At 43.2% G+C, this 22,425-nt stretch overlaps 1 protein-coding gene across 1 annotated transcript; it reads left to right on the top strand.

Moving 5' to 3' along the window:
• Nucleotides 1-359: 359 nt before the first annotated feature.
• PSAT1 (phosphoserine aminotransferase 1) lies at nt 360-21,770 on the top strand. Its single transcript, XM_083465016.1, has 10 exons — nt 360-516; nt 3,162-3,222; nt 3,897-3,966; nt 5,809-6,014; nt 8,691-8,863; nt 9,322-9,491; nt 13,858-13,986; nt 16,021-16,158; nt 19,503-19,862; nt 20,236-21,770. The coding sequence occupies exons 1-9, from the start codon at nt 457-459 to the stop codon at nt 19,606-19,608; spliced, it is 1,113 nt and encodes a 370-aa protein (XP_083321142.1). The 5' UTR covers nt 360-456; the 3' UTR covers nt 19,609-19,862; nt 20,236-21,770.
• The last annotated feature ends 655 nt before the right edge of the window (nt 21,771-22,425 follow it).

The raw sequence follows: 22,425 nt of genomic DNA on the forward strand, positions 1-22,425 counted from the left end.
CGCTTTGCAGAGACCATAACTGCTCTGCCGGTGCAGGCGGGGGCGGGCAAGGTGCCCAGCACAGGGTTCGTCGTCCTCTGAAAGAGAACAGGCGCCCGCGGCTCTTCGGCTCCGCTGCCAAGGGGGAGTGGCGGCGGCGGCGGCGTCGTCGCGGATCCTAGGTTGCCGCTGCCCGGACGAGCCGCGAGCAGCCGCTCCAGCTGCCGGAGCCCCTGGAATGTTGCAATCTGCCTCCTGCCTTGCATCGCCTCTCTCCTGCGCCCATCCGGCCAATGGCTCGGCCAGACCCAAGCCGCTGGCCAATCGGAAGCGTGGCAATTACCATACCTCGGCCCAAGGAGCCAATCGGGAAGCAGGCGCGCTCAAGGTCGCAGGGCTTGGGAATATCCGGAGAGGCGGCCGGGCTGCAGCCCCACAAAGCCGGAGGGACGCGGAGGAGGAAGCATCGCCCGGACCATGGACGCCCAGAAGCACGTGGCCAACTTCGGCGCGGGACCCGCGAAGCTGCCGCTGCCGGTACGTGCTCCGCGGGGGCCAAATCCTGCAGGCAAGATGCGCGAGGGGGGAGGATTTGCACTGCGCAGCCCGATCCTAGGCGTGTGCCTTCGGAAGCCCGCATCGCCGTGGCTGCAGGTATTCACGTAACCATGGAAGCTGGCCAGGCTTGCTTCCGAGGAGGCTTGCGCTGTAAGTTGGAAGTCAGCCCCGCTCAACTTAAGGCTGCCCTTCCGATAACGCGTTGGGGGTGCGCGCTTTTTGGTGCCCTCGGGACGGGGGTAGGAGCTGCGGATCGTTGATCAGGGAAGAGACTCCCCGAATCAGCATTCCACAATGCTAAGAGATGTTGCAAAAGGGGCGCGCTTGTGTCCCCGTCCTCTCTGCGCGGTTATGTGAAAAGATCAACAGCTATTATCCTGTGGAAGCGATATCTCTAAGGGGCAATTTGCAAGTGTTTGCTTTAGGTACAGAGGGCATTCCCGCATTCTGCCGTCGGAGAGCTGCCTCGAGACGGGTGTTAGCAAGTTGTAACAAAGGAGGGATTTTGCATTCGTGGTTAAAGTGGAGCAAAGGGTGAGAAAGGCTGGGGCTTTTAAAAAGTGCTGTACTGGATTCTTGTCAAGTACGCTAATTAGCTGGCAAGTTCGCGCTAGCTCGCCTCTTCCTATCTTCGTTTATCTTCTTGCTGTGCTGGCGTCTTCTATGCTGGCAGTGAACTAAAGAGCAATTGCTAACGCCTTGCTCTTTCAGGTATAGTAGTAAAGGAAAAAAAAAGCTTTTTCAATACTGTCCTAGAACATCTGGCAATTCCCCCTCCTCTTTTTAACTCCCAAAGCCTTGTATTGGAAGAGTGCAAAGCGCGTTTTGTCTCTGACTCCCACTCTCTTTAAAAGGACATATGTCTGTTTTAAAATGTCGAACCTATGCTCCCAGATCTATTATTGGTTACCCATTTTAACTACCTATCGCTCCTAAACAAATGCTTTGCATGGCTTTTATTACAGGATAACTGTTTGTTGAGCCATTTCAGGGGTTTTAAGAACAGTACGCATTCTCTTTCTGTGGAGGTGTGTTCCAGCAGCTGTGGAAAAACTACCTAAATTCCCCCCTTCCTTTCTCCAACAGCTGTGAAAAGGAATATAGTTTGCTTGGTTTTTTCCAGTTGAAAAAGCTACTAATATCAGAGCTCATGGAAGAAAAATGCTTACCCCTTTTGTTTGTGCGTGGGGCTGGAATTAAAAGAACCCTTTGTTTACCACTGCTGAATAAATGCTTTGTGAACATGTAGGACAGAAAAACCTTTGCAGATATCCTAGTTTAATGTCAGGCGACTGGAGAAATAGATTTTATACAACATATGATAGTAATAAGCTGACTGTAAACTCATCTGCTCAGAAATTTACATCAGCATCTGTCTTGATCCAATCACATATGGGAGAGGTTTGGCTCCTTCAGAAATAAATTATTTTTCCAGCTTTGTATAAGAATTGCATTCCTAAGCGCTTTAGTTAGTTTAAAGCACTCTTGTGCATTGTTCTCTTTTGGACCTGGGAAGCTGCATGGACATAGCCGGGGGTGGGGGTGGGCAGCTGCCCTGTCCTAATCAAGTAAATCAATAAAAATATTTAACTGAGGTTCTCCCTCCCCCCAAAAACATAAATGCTGGCTACACTCATGGGAAGCTGTGAAGTTGTTGCTACTTTCTAAAAGGCTGCTTTAGAAGTCTGCAGCAAACATTTTCATTTGAATTACCGTAATCTTCATAGATAATATTCTGATAGAGATGTGAACCTTGTGGTCCTCCAGATGTTGTGGGATTCCAACCCTCATAAGCTCCAGGCCATAGGGCCATGGAAGATGGACGCTGTAGTCCAACAACAGTTAGAGAACCAGATTGCCCATCCCTAATAACATGAGTTTGATGCCTTTTCTAATCAAAGGATTGTGCATTAGTGTCTTATTGTTGTGCTGAATCTAATTAATCAGCTAGAAAGGAACTTTGATGTTCAATAGAACTTGTACCTAAACAATGGCTATTGAAAAATGCCTTTATTTTTCAGTGGTTTACTGGGGGGAAATGGTGCCCAGTGTTAGTAATGCCCAGTGTTAGTAATGCCAGTAAGGCCCTATCTGTCCAAAATGCTGTGCATGAAAATGATAAATTAGGTCATTTATTCCAGCAGTCTTTCACATCGGTGCAAAGAGAGAATGACTCTGGATGCGAGGTGTTTTGTTAATAACCCATTCCCAGTGTAGGACGGTGTACCCAAAACACTGAAAAATCTGTGATTGGTTGCTAAAACTTTAGCCATATTGTAATAACCATGGGCGACACGACACATAATCCGATCCTGTTGAATCTGTCTTTTAAAAAGTCTTTATAAGAATTCCTTTTTATAAGAAATATACAAGCTCAGAAAGCATAGCTCAAAAGTAGAAGGTGCATGCCTAGTGTGCAGAAAGTCTCTGGATGTGTCTTTGGTATCTCCAGTTCTACAATAGCAAAAGGAAAAAGAAGCAAAAAAGGATTAGGTGATAGAAAACAACCTGGTGTGTCTGCCCATGCTTGGATAACACTTACAAATGATTCTATATAGTAACTAGGATTTGTGAGATTTGACATTGAAATGTCCACAATGATATCGAATTGATTTCTTTTGTAGGTATTGTTAGAAGCCCAGAAAGAGTTGGTGAATTATAATGGCCTTGGCATTAGTGTTCTTGGTAAGGCACTCTTACTTATTCTTGATGTCTTTTTAGCATTTGGAGCTTTTAATTGTATTTTCTAATGAACACAACAAGAAAGAGCTACACATTTAAATGTAGGCATTCCCAGTTTGAGAATTATCCTTTCTGAAATATCTCTCCAACTTTTATCCCACCCTTGCACCAATGAGCTCTGGAAAGCAGGTGTCTGAAGGGGCCAGGGGTGTTCATTTTCTCTTGAGAAACTGCAGTTGGTTCAGAGTCACCCAATGAACTTTGTAGCTGAGCAGGACTTTAAACTTTGGTCTTCCTGAGCCACCTGCAACAATCCAGCTACGGCTCTGCAACGCCAGCTCTTGCTATTTCCCTTTCCCTTTCTAGTGAAGTGAACTGAGGATCCAGCTACCTTTGCAGTTTCTAGCCCCTATGGTACTGAAACAGAAGCTGTCACCCTGGTCTAGCAGTTTCCTCAAGGCTGTAGGAGCTCTGATGTACGTAGCTGTGCTGCCTGAAAAGAGTTCTCCATTCATTGCAGTGGAGGAAGTGGACATTTGAACACAGTTCCTGTACCCACTGATCTTCTATCTCCATTGAATAAATGTGAATTAAAAGATGGCATTTTTATATAGCCAAATTTATTTTAGTGATACGGTTTGTATTGTGTCATTTCTGATATATTTATTTTGTTGCAGAAATGAGCCACAGATCATCTGATTTTTCAAAAATTGTCAAAGCAGCTGAAAAGTGCTTGCGTGAACTCTTGTAAGTGACCATTTTTATTCACATTCTAAAAAGCCTTTAATCTGAAGACATAGTAACTGTAGTACAGTTCCCACTCCATGTGTAATTTTTTTACAGTAAGTTCATCAAAGTGTCTGTTTTATTGATATGGACACAAGACCAAACACTTTGTGTTCCTGTTCTTAGAATGATTTGTTCCTAAAAGGTTGCCAGCAGGTTTGGTTATTGTTCTAATATTGTATTGACAAGTGCAAAATACATGTAATACTTGCAACTGTAGCACAGTACCATGGTGTGGCGATCACACAGGGTCCCTGGACGTTTATCGGTCTATTGATCCCTGTGCCACCACTGTGTTTGCTTCCCCGCTGCCACCAACCAGTTACTCTCTTCTTATACCTTCCTAATACCTTCTGACTGATTATCTCAACAGTTTGACTGACTCCTCTTAACAAATTCTCTCCCTCTCTCACACCAGACTAGCCCAACCCACAGACTTACCTTCTCTGTCTCTTCTAACTCCAGACTGTCTTCTCAACAACTCTAACTCTCTAAAAACCTCTGTGCTTAAAACTTATACACACTTAACTCTGCCCCCTGGGTTCCCATTGGTTAGTCGTTTTACAATTAGTTAACCCTTTCCCTATGAACCCAGTATGATGTCACAAACATAGGAGGGCAAACGCCACACATGGGTTAGATGAAGATACGGAATATTTGTTCAATTTTTCTCTGAAGAAGTCAAGAGTAGGCCTTCCTTTTGCCGATGACTGTCCATGATTGAAGACTGGAGCATGTGAAGTGTCCGAGATCCGCAGGGCAGCCTAGAATTCTGCCTAGTATATCAGGGAGCGGGCTTCAAGTGATGCTTCACAAACAAGAAATGTCAAAGAGATTGCCATGTTTTTCGCTCTATAAGACGCACCTAGTTTTTGGAAGAGGAAAACAAGAAAAAAATATCGACGCGCAGCAATCCTGCTGGCTGTCCTGGCTTATGGGATAGGCACGCGCAGCCTCTCCCTGGCAAGGGGAGCCTTCATCCCCTGCCCGGGAGAGGCTGCACACGGCTAAGGCTCCCCCAAGAGCCGTGCTCCCTTTAAAGAGCGCGGGGAGTGTGTGTGTGGCTCTAAAGCCCCCAAGAGCCGCACACACACTCCACGCGCTCTTTAAAGGGAGCGCTGAGCAGAGCCTCCCGCCTGCATTCACTCCATAAGACGCACACACATTTCCCCTTACTTTTTAGGAGGGGAAAAGTGTGTCTTATAGAGCAAAAAATACAGTAGGTACTTTTTTGCATGTATCTGGACTGGCTAGAAATTTTGACTTCTGCAGTTCATTCTGGAACAGCATTGTAAGATTCCTCACTCTGCTAAAATTTGTTCAGCAGCACCAAGCACACGCCTAGTTGATTATCTGTAATTTTGCATTGTCATCAGTCATCCACCCACAGCACAAGGCTTTCTTCTTCATGTTGTATTAATCTGATTGGTTCAGTACCAGCATTTATAGAGCTTCTGGAATTTAACAACTTAGAAACATTTTTCTTATTTTCTTTGGAAGCTGAAATATGTAGACTATTATATCTAATGCTTATTAGTCTGACAGAGGGTTATACTGAATGAATGAATGAATTTATTAATACGGTCACAGGCCAGCCGCATTATACTGAAATACTGTGTATCTGTTGAAATACTGGATAGTAACTGTTTACAAATAATGTAAAACATCATTTTAACAAAAAGGTTTCATTGATCTATAACTGATATTTTCACCGGGGATCTAATTTGGAGAACAACAACTGTCAAATATTTTGAATCCTGAACTGATAGTATTGTTTCATTTTCCCGATACTTCTTCGCACAGAAAAATACCAGACAACTACAAAGTGATTTTTCTCCAAGGAGGTGGATCTGGACAATTCAGTGGTGTCCCACTTAATCTTATTGGGCTAAAAGAAGCCAGGTGTGCTGACTATGTGGTTACAGGAGCTTGGTCAGCAAAAGCAGCCAAGGAAGCAGAGAAATATGCCAAAGTGAACCTTGTTCATCCTAAACTCTCTAGTTATACAAGTAAGTAAACTTGCAAACATCAATGTTTGTGGAAGCTAAACTGTTGTATGTGCATTTTCTTTCCTGCTTACTGTTTCTGTTATTTATAAAAACAAACTGTGTGTGTAATATTTACTACAATTCTAAAGAGTCCCAAAGTATGAAAACTGGTTATCTCATTACTGAAATGCAGCCATTCTTATGATTTGGCCTGGATAAGAAGCTTTTGCTGCTGCTTCCTAGCCCTGCCAGATTTGCACTGTTGGTACCTGTGAACCTCTTCATGCAAAACTAACCGCTTCTGCACATTGCTTTTAGGAGAGGCTAAATCTGGCTGTTACACTCCCATCTTGGCCTTCCCCCCCTTCTGTGGGCACATTACATCAAAGTTATTGGACCATGTATGGGTAAAATTGTGCGTGGGAGAAAAAAGAAAACAAAAGTTTAGGAGCTTGGGAAAATCAGTAGAGGGAGAGTGAGGATCAAAGCAGAAATGCAGTTTGACAAGAGTGCTGGCCTGGAAGTACCCATGATGAAAAAGAATAGGGCAACTTGTTGTATCTATGAAACACATCTTGTTCTACCCATTCAACCAAATGCATGATGATATTGTGTGTCTGCTGTGCAGTGCATAAATTAGGGTTCTGTCTCCGCTTTCAGAACAGCTTATGAGACTGTGCAAACATTAGGGAAAGGAAGGAGACCCCTGGACTGTTATGTCCAGTCAAAGGCGACTATGGGGTGTGGCGCTCATTTTGCTTGTGAGAATGATGGGGAGGGTTTTTTTCAGTAAGCAGTGCAAGTAAATGTGTGTCTACTTGCAAGCAAGCCCTACTGAATTCAGTGAGGCTTACTCCCAGGAAAGCAAAAGTTCGTTTAGTTGAACTCAGTGGGGCTTCTGCATGCACAGATTTCACTTAGACCTCTGAGTGGGGAAGCAGATGCAATTTGACTAGTAAATCACTTAAAATACTCTTAAATTAGGGACGCAGGTGAGCCTAGGGCTTGCCAATCGGAAGGTCAGTGGTTCGAATCCCCGCAACAGGGTGCACTCCCGTTGCTTCGTCCCAGCTCCTGCCAACCTAGCAGTTTGAAAGCATGTCAAAGTACAAGTACAGTCATACCTCGGGTTACAGATGCTTCAGGTTGTGTTTTTTGGGGTTACGGACCCACCGAAACCCGGAAGTACCGGAACAGGTTACTTCGGGGTTTTGGCACTCATACATGTGGAGAAACGCCAAATCTCAACCCACACAATCGCAGACGTGGCGCTGTGGGTTTTGAACGCTGCGGATTACAAATGTGCCTCCTGCACGGATCACGTTTGCAACCCGAGCGTCCACTGTAGATAAATAGGTACTACTCCTGCGGGAAGGTAAACGGTGTGCGCTGCTCTGGTTTTGCCAGAAGCTGCTTAGTCATGCTGGCCACATGACCTGGAAAAACTGCCTGCAGACAAACGTTGGCTCCCTTGGCCAGTAAAGCGAGATGAGCGCCGCAACCCCAGAGTCATTCGCGACTGGACTTAACTGTCAGGGATCCTTTACCTTTTTTTTTTTAACTCTTAAATTAGTTGAAAATATATTAAATATATTATATGGAAGTTTATTTAATATTTTTATTAAATTTACTACTTCCTTAAATTTTAAGGCCCTCCACCGCCACAGGGAGCCTTGTCAAAGTCCTCTGCTGTTGCAGTGAAGTGCGGCACACCCTCTGCCACCGTGGGGAGGTAGTATGGGACCTTCTGCTTCTGCGGGGGAGTGTATTGCACCCTCTGCCACTGTGGAGAGGTACGGTGAACCCTCTCCCGCCATGGGGAGGCCTGGCAAGGCTCTCTGCTGTTGTGGGGAAGTGTGGCACACCCTCCACCACTGCAGGGAGGTTGAAAACCAGATATCGCCCAGCCCTAGTGCCAGGTTGGGGAAGCCTGAATTATTATCTAAAGCACGACTGGTTAACCTGCGGCCTTCCAGCTGTTGTTGAACTACAATTCTTACCCTTCAGAACCCTTTGTTGTGCTGTCTGGGGCTGATGGGAAATGTAGTTCTTGATACATGTGTAGCTTATGCATGTCACCAGCATGTCTGTAGCAGCAACTCCTACATTATAACACAGCCATTTGCAAATGCTGTGTTGCTGTTTGGGTGTGTGAGTAGCCTGTTAAGTTCACAAAATACATTGGCATCAATGAGGATTAGCATGCATCATGTAGATCAGGGTGGACAACTTATGGCTTACTAGATTTGCTGGATCCCAACTCCTGTTAGCCTCAGCCAGCATACCAATGGTCAGGGAGGATGGAAGTCCTAGTCCAGCAACGTCTGAAGGGCCACAGGTGCCTCACCTAACAACCTTATTATGCTACAGAAGATTATGTTCTGGCTTGAAAGTTGAAATGATTTTGAATGGAGGTCTGTTTTTAGCATCTTGAAAGGACCTGGTATCCTGTTTATTTAACACACTCTACTACTTCCATGATGAGAAAGCGTGGTGGGCATTTTTTTGAAATTGCCCATTTCTCTTTTGTAGCCATTCCAATAATGAATTAACTTTGCTGGCAAAGCAATAGAAATTTGTTGAACCAGAGTTGCTTTCAAAGTTCAATATTTAAAGGAAAGTTGTATCTCATCGGACTTCTGAATCTTCTAGCTGGGAAATGTTTCCATTGTTTCTCTGTTGTCTTACCTGCTTCAGAAATTCCTGATCCAAGCACTTGGAACCTTAACCCCGATGCCTCTTATGTCTACTATTGTGCAAATGAGACGGTTCATGGTGTCGAGTTTGACTTTGTACCTGACGTTGGAAAAGCAGTTTTAGTGTGTGATATGTCATCCAATTTCCTCTCCAGGCCGGTGGATGTGTCTAAGGTAAAGTTCCAAAAGGGCAGTTTGTTCCTTTGCATGGTGTAACCTAATATCTCAAATCTTGGTTTGCTCAAGCTGATTCGTGTAATGCTTTTACTCACTTGTTCAATGAGCATGACTAAATTTGATCCATTAATAGGTCTGCTCCGAGTAAAGCATATTTAGGATCTCATTGCAAGTTGTCACCTGAGAAGGACCTCCTGAGTGTATTTCACTTTCAGTATATGCATTGTTAAGTGATTTAGCTGGCTAATGTTTCACAGCAGAGAACCTTTCCTTTATTTGTGTGTATAGGAACATACACCAGTATGTGTTCTGCTTATGCAGTCATACCTCGGAAGTCAAACAGAATCCGTTCTGGAAGTCCGTTCAACTTCTGAAACGGCTGTAATGTACAAATGAGTACATGGATTTAATATCCATTTCCCCTTTCTTTTCTCCTCCCCACTTCCAATGTCAAGTTTGGTGTAATCTTTGCTGGTGCCCAGAAGAATGCAGGCTGTGCTGGAGTTACAGTGGTTATAGTACGTGAGGATTTGATTGGCTTTGCGCTCAAAGAGTGCCCGACAGTCTTGGACTACAAAGTGCAAGTGGAGAACAGCTCACTATACAACACTCCTCCGTGCTTCAGGTAATTTTGCCACAGTACAATATCCTTCATTTTGCTAATTACTCGGAAGTTTACTATGCAGTCCAGTCTGTGGGCTAAATTAGGCCCACCAGGCCTCTCCATTTGGCCCCCAAGGCCATTTTGGCGAAGCCGTGCCCACCTGCCCTATACTAGATAAAGACATGACTGGGCTAAGTGGAAGTTTGCAGACATCTGCAAATGGTGCACAGTGCTTTGCAAACTCTGACAGTCAGCTGATGATTGCATAGCGCCATGCATGGTGTTTTGCAAACCCCGGTGATCAGCTGATTGCTGCTGATTTGGTGTACAGTGCTATGCAAAAACAGGTTATCTAATGTCATTGTGATGTCAGGCTATTGGACAGGTAGCTGTCCGAACCCATTGGATAAGGGGGATAAGGTTCCGCCCCAAGCTATTCCAGAAAATAAAGCTACTCCAGAAAATAAATGTTAGTTGGTTACGTCTCAGTGACATAACCAAATTTTCCCAGTGAAATAAAATGTCAGGGTGGTATAAATTTTAGCAGAGTTCCTGCTTTTTCTTAATTGGTCCTCAGCAAGACTGACTACAGACTTGAAGATACCCTTGACATAATGCTTTCTTTGGACCTATTTTGCTGGCAGATAGGCTTACACAGCAGTACTGGCTAATTCTTTGTTGTGCCCTTGATGTAGTGTCACGTTGTGGCACTGTGCGAAAACTGCAAAGATGGTCATGGCAATGCCAGGTCTGCTTCTGATCATGGTCTGAATTGAGCCGAGAAATTCTCTGCCCATAGTTTCAGTCCCTCCCACTGCCTACATGCATCTCTTGACTTACCTGTTTCAAGCTGAACTGGCTCAGGTGATTATTTCCTCAGACCAAAATCCCAACCAACAACCATGCCTTTTCCATTTTAATTGTCATCTAGGCATCATGGTTACTAAATGGAATTTAATTAGCAGTTCTGGATGCAAACAAGGCAAAACTGAATAAAGGGTTACTCTGTGTGTTTCTGAATTGCTGACAGCAGTGAAGTTGTGCTTTTGTTAGTAGGGTAATTAGGAGTTAATAGTTGGTGAGTGAGTGTAAGTGTGACTACTGAACCAAATACTCTTCAGATCTACTGTGTGAGCACATGAATTATGTGAATGGAAAATTTTAGTTATGCAAGCAGTTCCTACAACTTCTTTCTGTAATGGGTTAGGAGTGTAAAACAGGCATTTCATTTTTTCCAGGCATTTAAATCCCCATTTCTAAAGGTCTGTTTCAACTTCATAGGATGTACCGATGGAAAAATGTTATGAATGTTACCTAGCAAGGTGGAGAAAAACCATATCAGATGCAGGAGTTCAAACAGATCTCTTAGTATTTAATTGTGCAACATGTGTCTACCATGTACAATAGGCTGGTGCCCCCCCCAAACCCTTTCCCATCACTAGAAGTTTCGTATAGATTTTATTTACACATGCCAAAAGTTACTTATTTGATAGTGAGTGTTGGCAGTGTTCTGGAATGTATGGAGTATTTTAACTTTATTTATTTCAAATAATTTTATATTGCCCTTTAAGTAAACATTTTCGGGGGGGGGGTGTTTACAACCCCATCAGAAAAGCACAATTTCCTTCTCCCTGACAAGCCCAACACAAACATTGCAAGGATTTTAAAATTTGAAAATATGGCTATGCCATATAACATGATTGGTTGTTTCTGTCTGGCTAAATAGAAAAACCAAGAAAAGCTTCTCTGCGAAGACAAAATGGGGTGTGGTGGAAGGGAAGAACGCATCATTATTGATAAAGTACCCTATTTGACCAGTGGTGAGTTTTGCATCTATTGGTCATATTTGGTGCCTAGTTTAAGTACCTCCCCATTACATTATTCTAGTATCCTGAGTATGGAGTGAAAGGTTTACATGCATGGAAAATTATTTCAATTAAGAAAAACTGAATTCTCCTTGAAGCCATAACTGCTAAATTATCAGTAGCTTGCATAATAATTGTATACTGTAGTAGGGACATAAAACTCAGGGCAGACAATTGCAAACTTTTAAACTTCATTTTTTCTTATATATTTGTAAACTAGTTACCCATTTTTTATAACATTCCATATTTACAGTGCTGTAAAATTTGTAACCTGCAAGTTGGCTGGATGTTTCTGCCTCATGTTTGCTTCTTGAAAACAACATGTGTCTTGCAAGAGATTGACCAAACTCTCTTTCCTTTTTTTGGTAATTCTGACTGTTTCTCTTTCTTCTCTGTGCAACCGTTAGTTGGCTGGGGACCTGACCTGAATGTCCATGAGCTGCTGTAGTGAAGCACTGAATTAAATTATTCCAATACGGATCGTTTTAACCTCTTGCCAAAAGGACTCCTGGCTTCCTGACGTTAATCTGCTGCATGAAGATTAACAGTGCTTTTTTCCCCCCTGGGGAGAAATCGCATTTCCTAGCTACAAGGATTTCCCTGATATTCAAATCTATGACTAAACCTGCTTTGGGGATGGCATGGAAGCTTGCTATGTGGCTTTTAAAGTGGGTCAGTCTATTACGCCCCCTGCCCCCACTGTATTTTTGTGGATCATAAAGGCTTATGTGAAATCCAGTACAGGATATAATGAACCGGTACCAAACTAGCTCATACAGGAATTCTCTGAGTGTGGGACACTTTTGTAACAGGTGTGCAAATGAGAAAGAGTGATGTGGAAATGGAACAAAATAGCTAAGGAACAGGAATGTTTTATATTTTAGGCTTATTGTCTGCCAAAGACTTGTGCTGGTTTGTGTTGTGCCATCAAAGTCTGTCCTTTTGTCTGGAAAGTGGATTAGAGCCCCCAAACCAGCTTCAACACAATTCACACACTGGAACACTGATTTCTGGGCGTTCTCTGCTTCCTTAATGCTCATGGCTTTTGTGTAATGTGCTGGAAATGGGGCATGTATCTGAGTGACAATACAGATTTGTCTGATTCTGGGACCAAATCCAGGCACTGGCATAATGGCAGCTTTACAAATAAAGGGCCCATGATCCTGCTTCCAAAGTAGTGACCAACCAGAAGGTCCCTGGAGAAGGCAGGATGCTTAGAAGGACACTCCTACATGCCGGCTGAGTAGGGAGAATGATGCTTTTCTGCACATGGGGACAGTAAAAGATCAGATGACGTGGGTGAGCAGTGTGATATACAGTTGGCTCAGGCTATTTGCCTACAATAAACACTGTTGATTTAGCAATAATCCAGCTTGGTTCAATAGGAGCAACTTCCTAGTTAGCTGAGAATCTGAGTTGGGAATCTCTGCCTTGAATTCACAAGGTAGTCTTGGGTCAACATTATCCCTCAGCTATTCATCTTCCTTGCATTCAAAATGGCAATCCTTACAAACCAACACTGTAATGTACTTTTAACAGTCTTGAGCACTATTTGAATGCTTAATATTAATAGTAGTTATAGTAAGTATGTCTAGGATTATGGCTATTAGCTTTTTACAAGCAGTTTAGTATGCAAAGTGACATCCATGGGAAATACCTGTGATCAAGCAGAATTCTCTCTTTGTAGCTAAAATCACAGACAATGCTTTGCATTCTGATTTTCATTCAGTAACTTTCTTTGGAAGAGTTTGTCAATGGCTACATGAAAGCAGCAGGACACTATCGTTCTTACTGGCTATTGCAAAAAAAGAACAGCTCAAGGTGTAAAGCTTTAAGTTATTTTAAATAGGAAATAGGTTTGATGAAAATGTTAATGCTGTCGTATCAACAGGAGGCCAATGCCAGCAATATCTTTCGCAAGTTTGAATGGCTTCTCTGCCACTTGAGCCAAGATCCTTTAATTTGACCAGTATTTCACAACTGGATCTCTTGTTGGTTAGACCATAATTTCAGCAGTCATGACAGGGCCTATACAGATGAAGAAACAATGGGAATTTTCAATTTTGCCCTAGCATTATATCTACAACCTCCAATTGTCTCTACGGTATTGTGTTCCCAGAGCACTGTTAACCAGCAGCTAGATTCTAACTAGAATACAAAGTATTATATAGGAAGTTCTCTTGCTTTGGCTGACAGGTTTCACTTGCCGTAAAACGATGCTTTGCCTTTTTGCATGTGATTTGGCTTGCTTGCTTGCGCCGTTTGAAACAGGATGCCTGCTGACACCTTGGCATGACACACGCCTGGTCTTCATGGGGCATACCAATTTAGATTAGGTACTGGGTGCATTTGTGAGTTTATGCGTTGGGGACAGATGACTCTGTCTCTTCCCTGTCCCCCAACACACTCTCTTGTTGGTTTTACTTCTCTTCTATACCATGTAAGCAAAACTTGCTGTTTTTGTTATTGAGACATGAACATAGCATTGCAAATAATTGGTGCCTCTTCTCTTTTGATTCCAGTATCTACATCACAGGCTTGGTCCTGGATTGGGTAAGAAACAATGGCGGAGCTGCAGCTATGGATAAGCTTAGCCAAATGAAGTCACAGATGATTTATGATATTATTGATGGATCCAGTGGATTCTACGTGTAAGTTGTCCTGACTTTTACCATTGTTACTGTGCAAGAGCTATCTCAGAGGACTTCGTCTATATAGGACTTTAGCAAATCTTCCACACAAGCACTTGTGGAAAACTAGCGTTTCAGTGAAAAAACTTGTAGCCTTGCTTTCTCCCAGGAGCAGCAGCTTCTGGGTGTGTGTGTGCATATTGCAAGAGGACTATGCCATGCTAGAAATCACATGTTTTGATGGTATGTTATCTCTAATATTCTAGTTACAGGTAGGTAGCCGTGTTGTTGAAAGAAAAAAAAAATCCTTCCAGTAGCACCTTAGAGACCAACTAAGTTTGTTATTGGTATGAGCTTTCGTGTGCATCTGAAGAAGTGTGCATGAACACGAAAGCTCGTACCAATAACAAACTTAGTTGGTCTCTAAGGTGCTACTTGAAGGAATTTTATTTTATTTTATCTGTTATGGTTTACCTTCATCCTACCCATTTCATAACTTCTAGCTTGTTAGTTCCATTTAAGTGAGATTATAGCCAGGAGAAACTTATTTTTCCCCATGGCAGCTACAGGTTTTTGCCTGTAGCTGGCCAGCTGTTTAGGAATTCACAACAAAAGTTGTGGCCATTGTTATGATGGCAGTTGAGCTGTATGCATCTTATCAGTATGTACTGCTGTATTTTGTGCCATGCTTTTTGACTGGAGGCTGTTTACCTGTGAAATGCCACCTAAGCAACGAAGTGCCTTACTGGACAGAGCAAAATGTGAACAGCTTTTCAGTGCGCCAAGAATCTGATTTCATCATGCAAACTTGCTAGAGTTTGTTGGCATTGCGTGTCTCTGCTGTATGCTGGTGTGAAACAGCGAAATTTTTTTTTAAATGTACAGTGCCTGCTTGTTGACTCCTTTCAACCACAACCAGAAGTGGCCTAAATTATTTAATACCCATTCTCCTTTTCAAGTGTGAATAGATAGCAGTGCTTTGCTATCAAATTGTGGCAATTGGCTTTTATGCATGTAGATGGCTTAGAAGCCTATTTGGGCATTCAGTGATATATAAACTAAATAATAATCATCATCATCATCATCATCATCATCATCTCACATGGGCTTCAGAGTTCTTGTGGTTGAGATTGTGCTGAATCAGTTGAGCTAACTGCAGGCTTGCATGTGGCTTCTTGGTAATTGCAGCTGCAAATCTCTTGTTGAATTTCTTCTGGATTTGATGAGAATTAGGTGGAAGACAAGTGTAATATAAAATGATTTGCAGCACGTTCTCCTTCTAGTCAAGCAAAAGAGTCCTTCAGCCTTGCCTCTTGCCACTTGCTCCCCTGTGCTGTGCTGCCGCCTTTTTGTACATCTGGGAAAAACAAAAGCTTCATTGGCTTTCCCCAGCTAGAGGAGTCTGTAGTGGAAAAGTACATTTCTTGTGCTTAAAAAAATGTTTATTTCATAAAATTTTATATACCACTTGTTTGCAGAAAACAGCAAAGCAGTTTAATTTTGAAAGGCAACCTGCCAGCTTTGTGTATTATTTCCCCTTGGTGTTTATTTAAAAGTTGTTCAGACACACACATACACACACACACACATGATTCAAGCATCTTTGGCAGGTGTGTTGAAGATCTTCACACATGGGGACACATAGTCTTCTCACATGCCAAATAAACGCCTGCCAAGTGTCCAGGAGCAGGAGCATGGCTGTTGCCCACGATGGGGCATGGCTAGCCTTTGCAGATGCCTCCATGCATTCTTTCAGCATAAAGGGATGAGGTCATCTGACACTTCCCCATGTAATTCCCATGTAATTATCTTTCAGGTAGCCCTTTAGAGTTTGCAAGTAGAACTGATTTCTGTGGCTGACAAAAGATTATGTCACTTAGAAACATAGGATGGTAGTCAATTAAGTTTTACTCAGAGTAGACATCCAAAAATGAATGAACATGGCTATGTTAGGCCCATTAATTCCAATACCACCTACAATTTAGTTCATTAATATGTACTCATTTGATAACAAGCCAAAATATGGCTGTAATCATATTTTTGTAAAATTTCCAGGTGTCCTGTGGAGAAGAAGAGCAGGAGCAGAATGAATGTTCCTTTCCGGATTGGCAGCATTAAGGGCGATGAGGCCCTGGAAAAGAAATTCCTTGATCAAGCTACAGAAAACAACATGCTATCCCTGAAAGGGCATAGGTAAGAGAGAAGTCTGTGAAGAAGCTTTGGCTGAGGTTGCGTTACAATGTGACGGAAAGAGCAGTAGGAAGTGAACACACAAAAATGAGAGGCATTGTCATTTCTCAGAATTGTGAAAAAATACAGGTGGTATTAGTGCTGAAGCTTAGCTGTGCTTCAGTGTTGTCTGAAAAATCCCTTATATGTGTGACTGCACAATTTTATAGATATTTTTCAGTTTTTAAAAACTTAAAAGCTGTGTGATAACCAAACCAATTTTTATTTAAGTTTCAGTTTAGAGTCTGGATGCCCAAACTGTCAATGAATTAAGAGTCCATGAGCAGAAATGCCATACAGTGGTGCCCCGCAAGACGAATGCCTCGCAAGACGGAAAACTCGCTAGACGAAAGAGTTTTCCGTTTTGGAGGTGCTTCGCAAAACGAATTTCCTATGGGCTTGCTTCGCAAGACGACAATGTCTTGCGAGTTCCTTCTGGTTTTTTTTCCTCCCCCCCCTTTTTCTAAGCCGCTTATCAGCTGATCCGATCAGTAGATAAGCCGCTAATAGCGCTAATCCGTCAATGGGCTTGCTTCGCAAGACAAAAAAACCGCTAGACGAAGAGAATCACAGAACGGATTCTTTTCGTCTTGCGAGGCACCACTGTATTTGCGTATGGTATTTATAGTAAATATTTGACTAAGGTGATCAGTACTGTCACCATTTCCCCAATCTGCTACTGCTTAAGCACCGTATTTTGGCCATTGGTCATCTACCAATCTAGTCCAGGGTTCCCCAGCCCCATCTGGAGACACAGGGAATTGAACCTGCAACCTGCTGCATGCAAAACGTGTGCTTTACCTCTGAGTTAGGGCCCTTGGCTTCTTGGCCTTTTAGTGATGCCTACCAGCCAGGAATCACGTAATACTGTGCTATGTGGGCACCTGGATTTGGCTATCATGCTCACGTTCTGCTTCCTGGTTTCCCTCAAGCATCTGGTTGACTATTGTGCATGCTAGACTTGATGGGCCATGGGCCTGATCCAGCAAGCTAATTACATTCCGTAGACCCTTCCATTTTGTTTTGCAGAAAAGCTCAAATGCTGATATAAACGTTTCTGAAAATTTAGCTTCCTTCCAGCTCCGCCCTAATTATTACATAAATGAAGTTCTCTTCTTTCACAGTCCTGAGAAAATACAGTATCTTGATCATTCCTTTTAGTTCACTGTTGGAGTTGTATTTCCCCACCCCTGTCTTGTGCTGGTGCTGGCCTTCCTGCCTCCCGCTTTCCTCTTGGCGTCTGGGGTGGTGATGCTTGCAAGGCGATGCTTCAAAATGAATCTGTCACTCTGGTCTAATTATTGCTCCCCTCACACAATCTCAAACTCACAGTTCTTCTAATTCCTTCCAGTAGCACCTTAAAGACCAACTAAGTTAGTTCTTGGTATGAGCTTTTGTGTGCATGCACACGAAAGCTCATACCAAGAACTAACTTAGTTGGTCTTTAAGGTGCTACTGGAAGGATTTTTTTTTATTTTGACTATGGCAGACCAACACGGCTACCTACCTGTCACAGTTCTTCTGTTCATGCACTCTTGGAAGAACAGTATGAGGAGACTTCTTTTCAGTTTGTATGCATCTAAAGCATTGCTGTCTTTAGAAACGATCCATTATTCTCAACAAGATGCCTCTTGTTAGCACACACCAGCCTTCTCCATCCACATGTTATTGGACTCCAGCTCCCATCAGCCAGCTGCCAATGTGGCCAGTGGACAAAAATGGTGGGAATTATGGTCCAGCAGCATCTGGAAGCACCAGGTTGGTATAAATTGAGAGTGGGCAAGCTCTAGACCTGGAGACCAAATGTGGCCCTCAAGTATTAAAGGTTTTATGATCTCTGGCTCATAAATCCAGTGGTCTAGCAACACTTCCGCTTGTAAAAGGTAGAGGACCCCTGGATGGTTAAGTCCAGTCAAAGGTGACTATGGGATGCGGTGCTCATCTCGCTTTTCAGGCCGAGGGAGCCAGCGTTTGTCCACAGACAGCTTTCCAGGTCATGTGGCCAGCAGGACTAAACCGCTACTGGCACACAGAGGACCGCTACAAGTGCCAGAGCGCACAGAAATGCCATTTACTTTCCCGCCGCAGCAGTACCTATTTATCTACTTGCACTGGTGTGCTTTCAAACTGCTAGGTTGGCAAAAGGTGGGGCAGAGCCCAAGAGGCTCAGTGGTTTAGACCACAGTGCCACCTGTGTCCCCTCACTTCCGCATGTGCCAGCCTTTAAACTGGCAGAGAAAACAACACAGCTCCTTCCCTGGAAGCACATTGAGGGTTGGTTGCACATAAGAGGCAATAAAATACTCATGGAAGCAATAAATAAATCAGTGAAGTAAGACATTTACTTGAGCAGGTTGCAATATGCAGCATTTACTTCATCTCGATAGAACAAAGGTACACTTAAAGTCCAAACAAGAGTCTCTGTGCTCTGCATGTTGCCGGTAAGAGAAGAAAAAGCAAGACTGGTTAAAACCAGCTCTCTGGGTCTCCTGTAGGAACTGCACATGTCCAGAAATAAGTTCCCACAGTCAGTATCTGCTTTGGTAGACTAAACAATCTGTGAAAGAGTTTGGATTTGATATCCTGCCTTTCACTCCCTTTAAGGAGTCTCAAAGCGGCTAACAATCTCCTTTCTCTTCCTCCCCCACAACAAACACTCTGTGGGGTGAGTGGGGCTGAGAGACTTCAAAGAAGTGTGACTGGCCCAAGGTCACCCAGCAGCTGCAGGTGGAGGAGCGGAGACGCGAACCCGGTTCCCCAGATTACGAGACTACCGCTCTTAACCACTACACCACACTGGCTCTCAGCTGCTTCTTGAGTCTTCTTTCTGTTTCTGGAAATGAATGGCTCTCAATCATTCCAGGTCTCTCTATCTGCTCCTCAGGACTTACCACTCCACATTCGGTCTTTAGCTGCCACAGCGCCTTTCCAGGTCATGTTCGCCGCTGTCCCTGATTCACAACTTCATTGAGTGCTTTTGCCTTGCCAGAATGTTCCCTTGTACTCTGATAAGACCTCTTTCTTGCATAGTGGAGGACAGAGTGGGGTGTGTGTAGAAACTAGCCTGCTGTTCAGAGGTAGAAGGGACACTGGAGGCTCCGCCCACTTTTGCCTCTGGCCTTGCTCACCCAAGGCGTCTTTTCCCAAATAGGCTTGCCCAGAAAAGAATGCAGCCTTTGGGATGAAAGAGGTTACTTTCCCCTTGATATAAATGAATGTTCTGGACTACAAAAAGAATATAGTGCACTGGTGAAACTGGGGGACGCTCCAAATGTACTGTTTCCCTGCATTTCCCCTTATTCTTTCAGATCTGTGGGAGGAATCCGTGCTTCTTTGTATAATGCTGTGACAAGAGAAGACGTTCAGAAGTTAGCAACATTCATGAAGAGCTTCATGGAGCGGCATCGGTCATGAACTCTAATTAATTAGCGTTGCCCCTCTTGGAAATAAAAGTGTAATGAATTGGAAGCTGGTGGAAATATTTTATATACTAAAACTTTCAATCCCACAGTCAAATTTTGGAAACCAATGAAAATCCCAGTGTCTCTTGCATCTGCCCAATATTCAAAGCGGTTTTGGCTGTAGAAGATCCAGGCTTGCTTGTCCTTGCACTTTGAGAATTGACCCCAGTGTTTTATCACAGTCCCTAGAGGGATGCAGTTCATTTGGTGTTTTTTAAGTGGGTAGGTAGGGAGATACCGTATTTTTCGCTCTATAACACGCACCAGACCATAACACGCACGTAGTTTTTAGAGGAGGAAAACAAAAAAAAAATGTTCTAAACGAAATAGTGGATATATGATTTTTGTGGTTCGTGCTGTGGCCACAGACATGTGATCTGACAGTGAGTTTGGAGTAGCCCAATGCAAAAATCCTGAGGATCCATGTGGATCCATGCTTTGTAACCACGGAGGAGGGAAGGAAGGGGAACCATGGATCCTCTGCTCACGACTGCAGCAGATTCCCCCCCCCCCGCCACCCGTAGGCATTCGCTCCATAACACGCACAGACATTTCCCCTTGCTTTCTAGGAGGAAAAAAGTGAGTGTTTATGGTGCAAAAAATACGGTAATTCAGCAGCCTGAAATAAAATAAAATGTACTGAGGATAGAGGTAAAAACATAGAAAATACATTTTGGGGGGTTACAATCAAATAATAGATCTTATTCTAATTGCCCCTGCTAAAAACTTTGCAGTTCTTGCTGTCACCTTGTCATCTTGATCTGCTAAAAGAAATGACACAGTAGCAATGGTTGAGCGACCTTGGCAGGGACAACAATAGAGGGGTGGTGGGGTAGAGGGTTTGTGGAGATTAGTATTGCATACATGGCAGCTCTCTGAAATTGTTGTTCTCAGTGTAAGGGATCTGACAAACAATCCCATCTTACGTAAAATATTTCCCCGGGTGCCTGATTGTTACATTTTCCTGAGGTTGGTTTCCTCCTTAAGAGTGTCATGTGCTTAGTATGGTAAGCAAAGTTAAATACAGGGGTACCTCTGGTTACGAAGGGGATCAGTTCTGGAGGCCTGGCCATATCCCGAAAATTTCGTAACCGGAGGACCGCTTCTGTGCACACATGTGGCGCCACAGAGCGCTTCTGCGTTTGCCGTGGCCGTAACCCAAACATTCCGTAACCTAGAGGTTACGCAACATGAGGTACCACTGTATTTGGATAACATTCAATGGGAACAGATTTTATATGTTTAATAATTCCAAGTACACCTCACTAGTGCCTAAGGGAATTACTCGCAGTCATCCTTTGTTAACATCAGGCCTTAGTTTTTGAAGCAGGAAGCCTGTTAAGTTTTGCTGACTTTGACCATAGAATTGTTAAACGCACACTTAACTATACTGTCGTGCAGTTCCCTCCTCTGCTTTTAAAATACTGAACTACTTCTGACTTAAAGACATTTACATTTGGCACCCTTCCATTTTACAGCACAGAAACCAAAATCACTTTCTTTCCCTGTGCCCTCCTGCCTGTTTTGAAACCAACATTGCCTTCATGTTCACAAGATCCCACACAATTCCCCCCAATGAACCTTTTTGTTCAGGGGCCATGTCACACCTTTTGTGCCTTCTTGGAAGATGCACTCGCAGCAGAAGGAGGCCTTGCCTGTTCAGGAACCGAGGAAGCTTCCTTTCCCAAGTCAGACCATTGCTCCCTCCAGCTCAGCATTATCTGCACTTTCTGGCAACAGGTCTCTGGAGTCTCAGGCAGTCTCAGCCCTACAGGGACATGCTGGGGTTTGAACCTGGGACCTTCCGAATCCCAAGCAGATGCTCTTCCACTGAGCCATGGCCCCACCCCATTGCTCATCATACATAATTCTGTTGTGTGTTTTTTAATGACCTGTGCAGAGATTGTGTCCATGTAGGACACAACTGTCGTGTATGAAATGGCCAACACTCTTAACTTGTGAAAGGAAGGTTCAGTTTATCGTCCCCTTGCATTCTATTTCATGTTCACTCTCTGGTATAACTTACCCATCTGCCCAATAATGTTTCCCTTAAAAATAAATTTTAACCAAAACTGTTTATTTCTCAAAGACTACATTCATTAGATCATGGCATTTGTTTTTTTTAAAAAAGGTCCTTTAGCTGTTTGTTTGTTTTTAATGAAATAACATTGTTGATAGAATTTGGCCACCTGATCAGTTCGTTTCTCAAGATTGGATTTCTTAGCCACGGAGACAGTTATCAATTTCTTGTACAATTTCATGTGCACTTTAACAAAATCATCATCATAATATTAAGAACAACCCTTTTCCTGGAGTTTTTACTTAAAAGTATGTGGGTCAAAATAGAAGAAAGTGTCCTCCCTGCTTTGTTTAAAATAACCAAGTTTTTCTTTGTGTATACTAAATGGAAAAATAATAAAAGTCTTTTAAAGTATCACTGGTGAATTTGATGTTGTTTGTTTTAACTTTGAAAACTCAAAATGGGATGCGAAACTATTTTTGAGACACTTTTTTTAAAACCTACCTCCTGAAGTTTTAAATCTGTTCAAAAGCATTTTATGTGAATCTGCTACCTCAGTTCAGCGGTGGACTAGTAAACTCTCATATTTGCACATAGTCTGGATATTTCTTGGTTCAGGCTTAGCCAAAGTGGTTCCCATCAGATGTTGCTGGACTCCAGCTCCCATCACCCAACATGACCATTGGTTAGGAACAATGGAAGCTGGAGGGCACCACGTTGGCTACCCCATTAGCATTATATTCTCAATTA

This window comes from Podarcis liolepis, assembly GCF_965112155.1.
Source record: "Podarcis liolepis genome assembly, chromosome: 11".
NCBI classification, from domain to species: domain Eukaryota; kingdom Metazoa; phylum Chordata; class Lepidosauria; order Squamata; family Lacertidae; genus Podarcis; species Podarcis liolepis.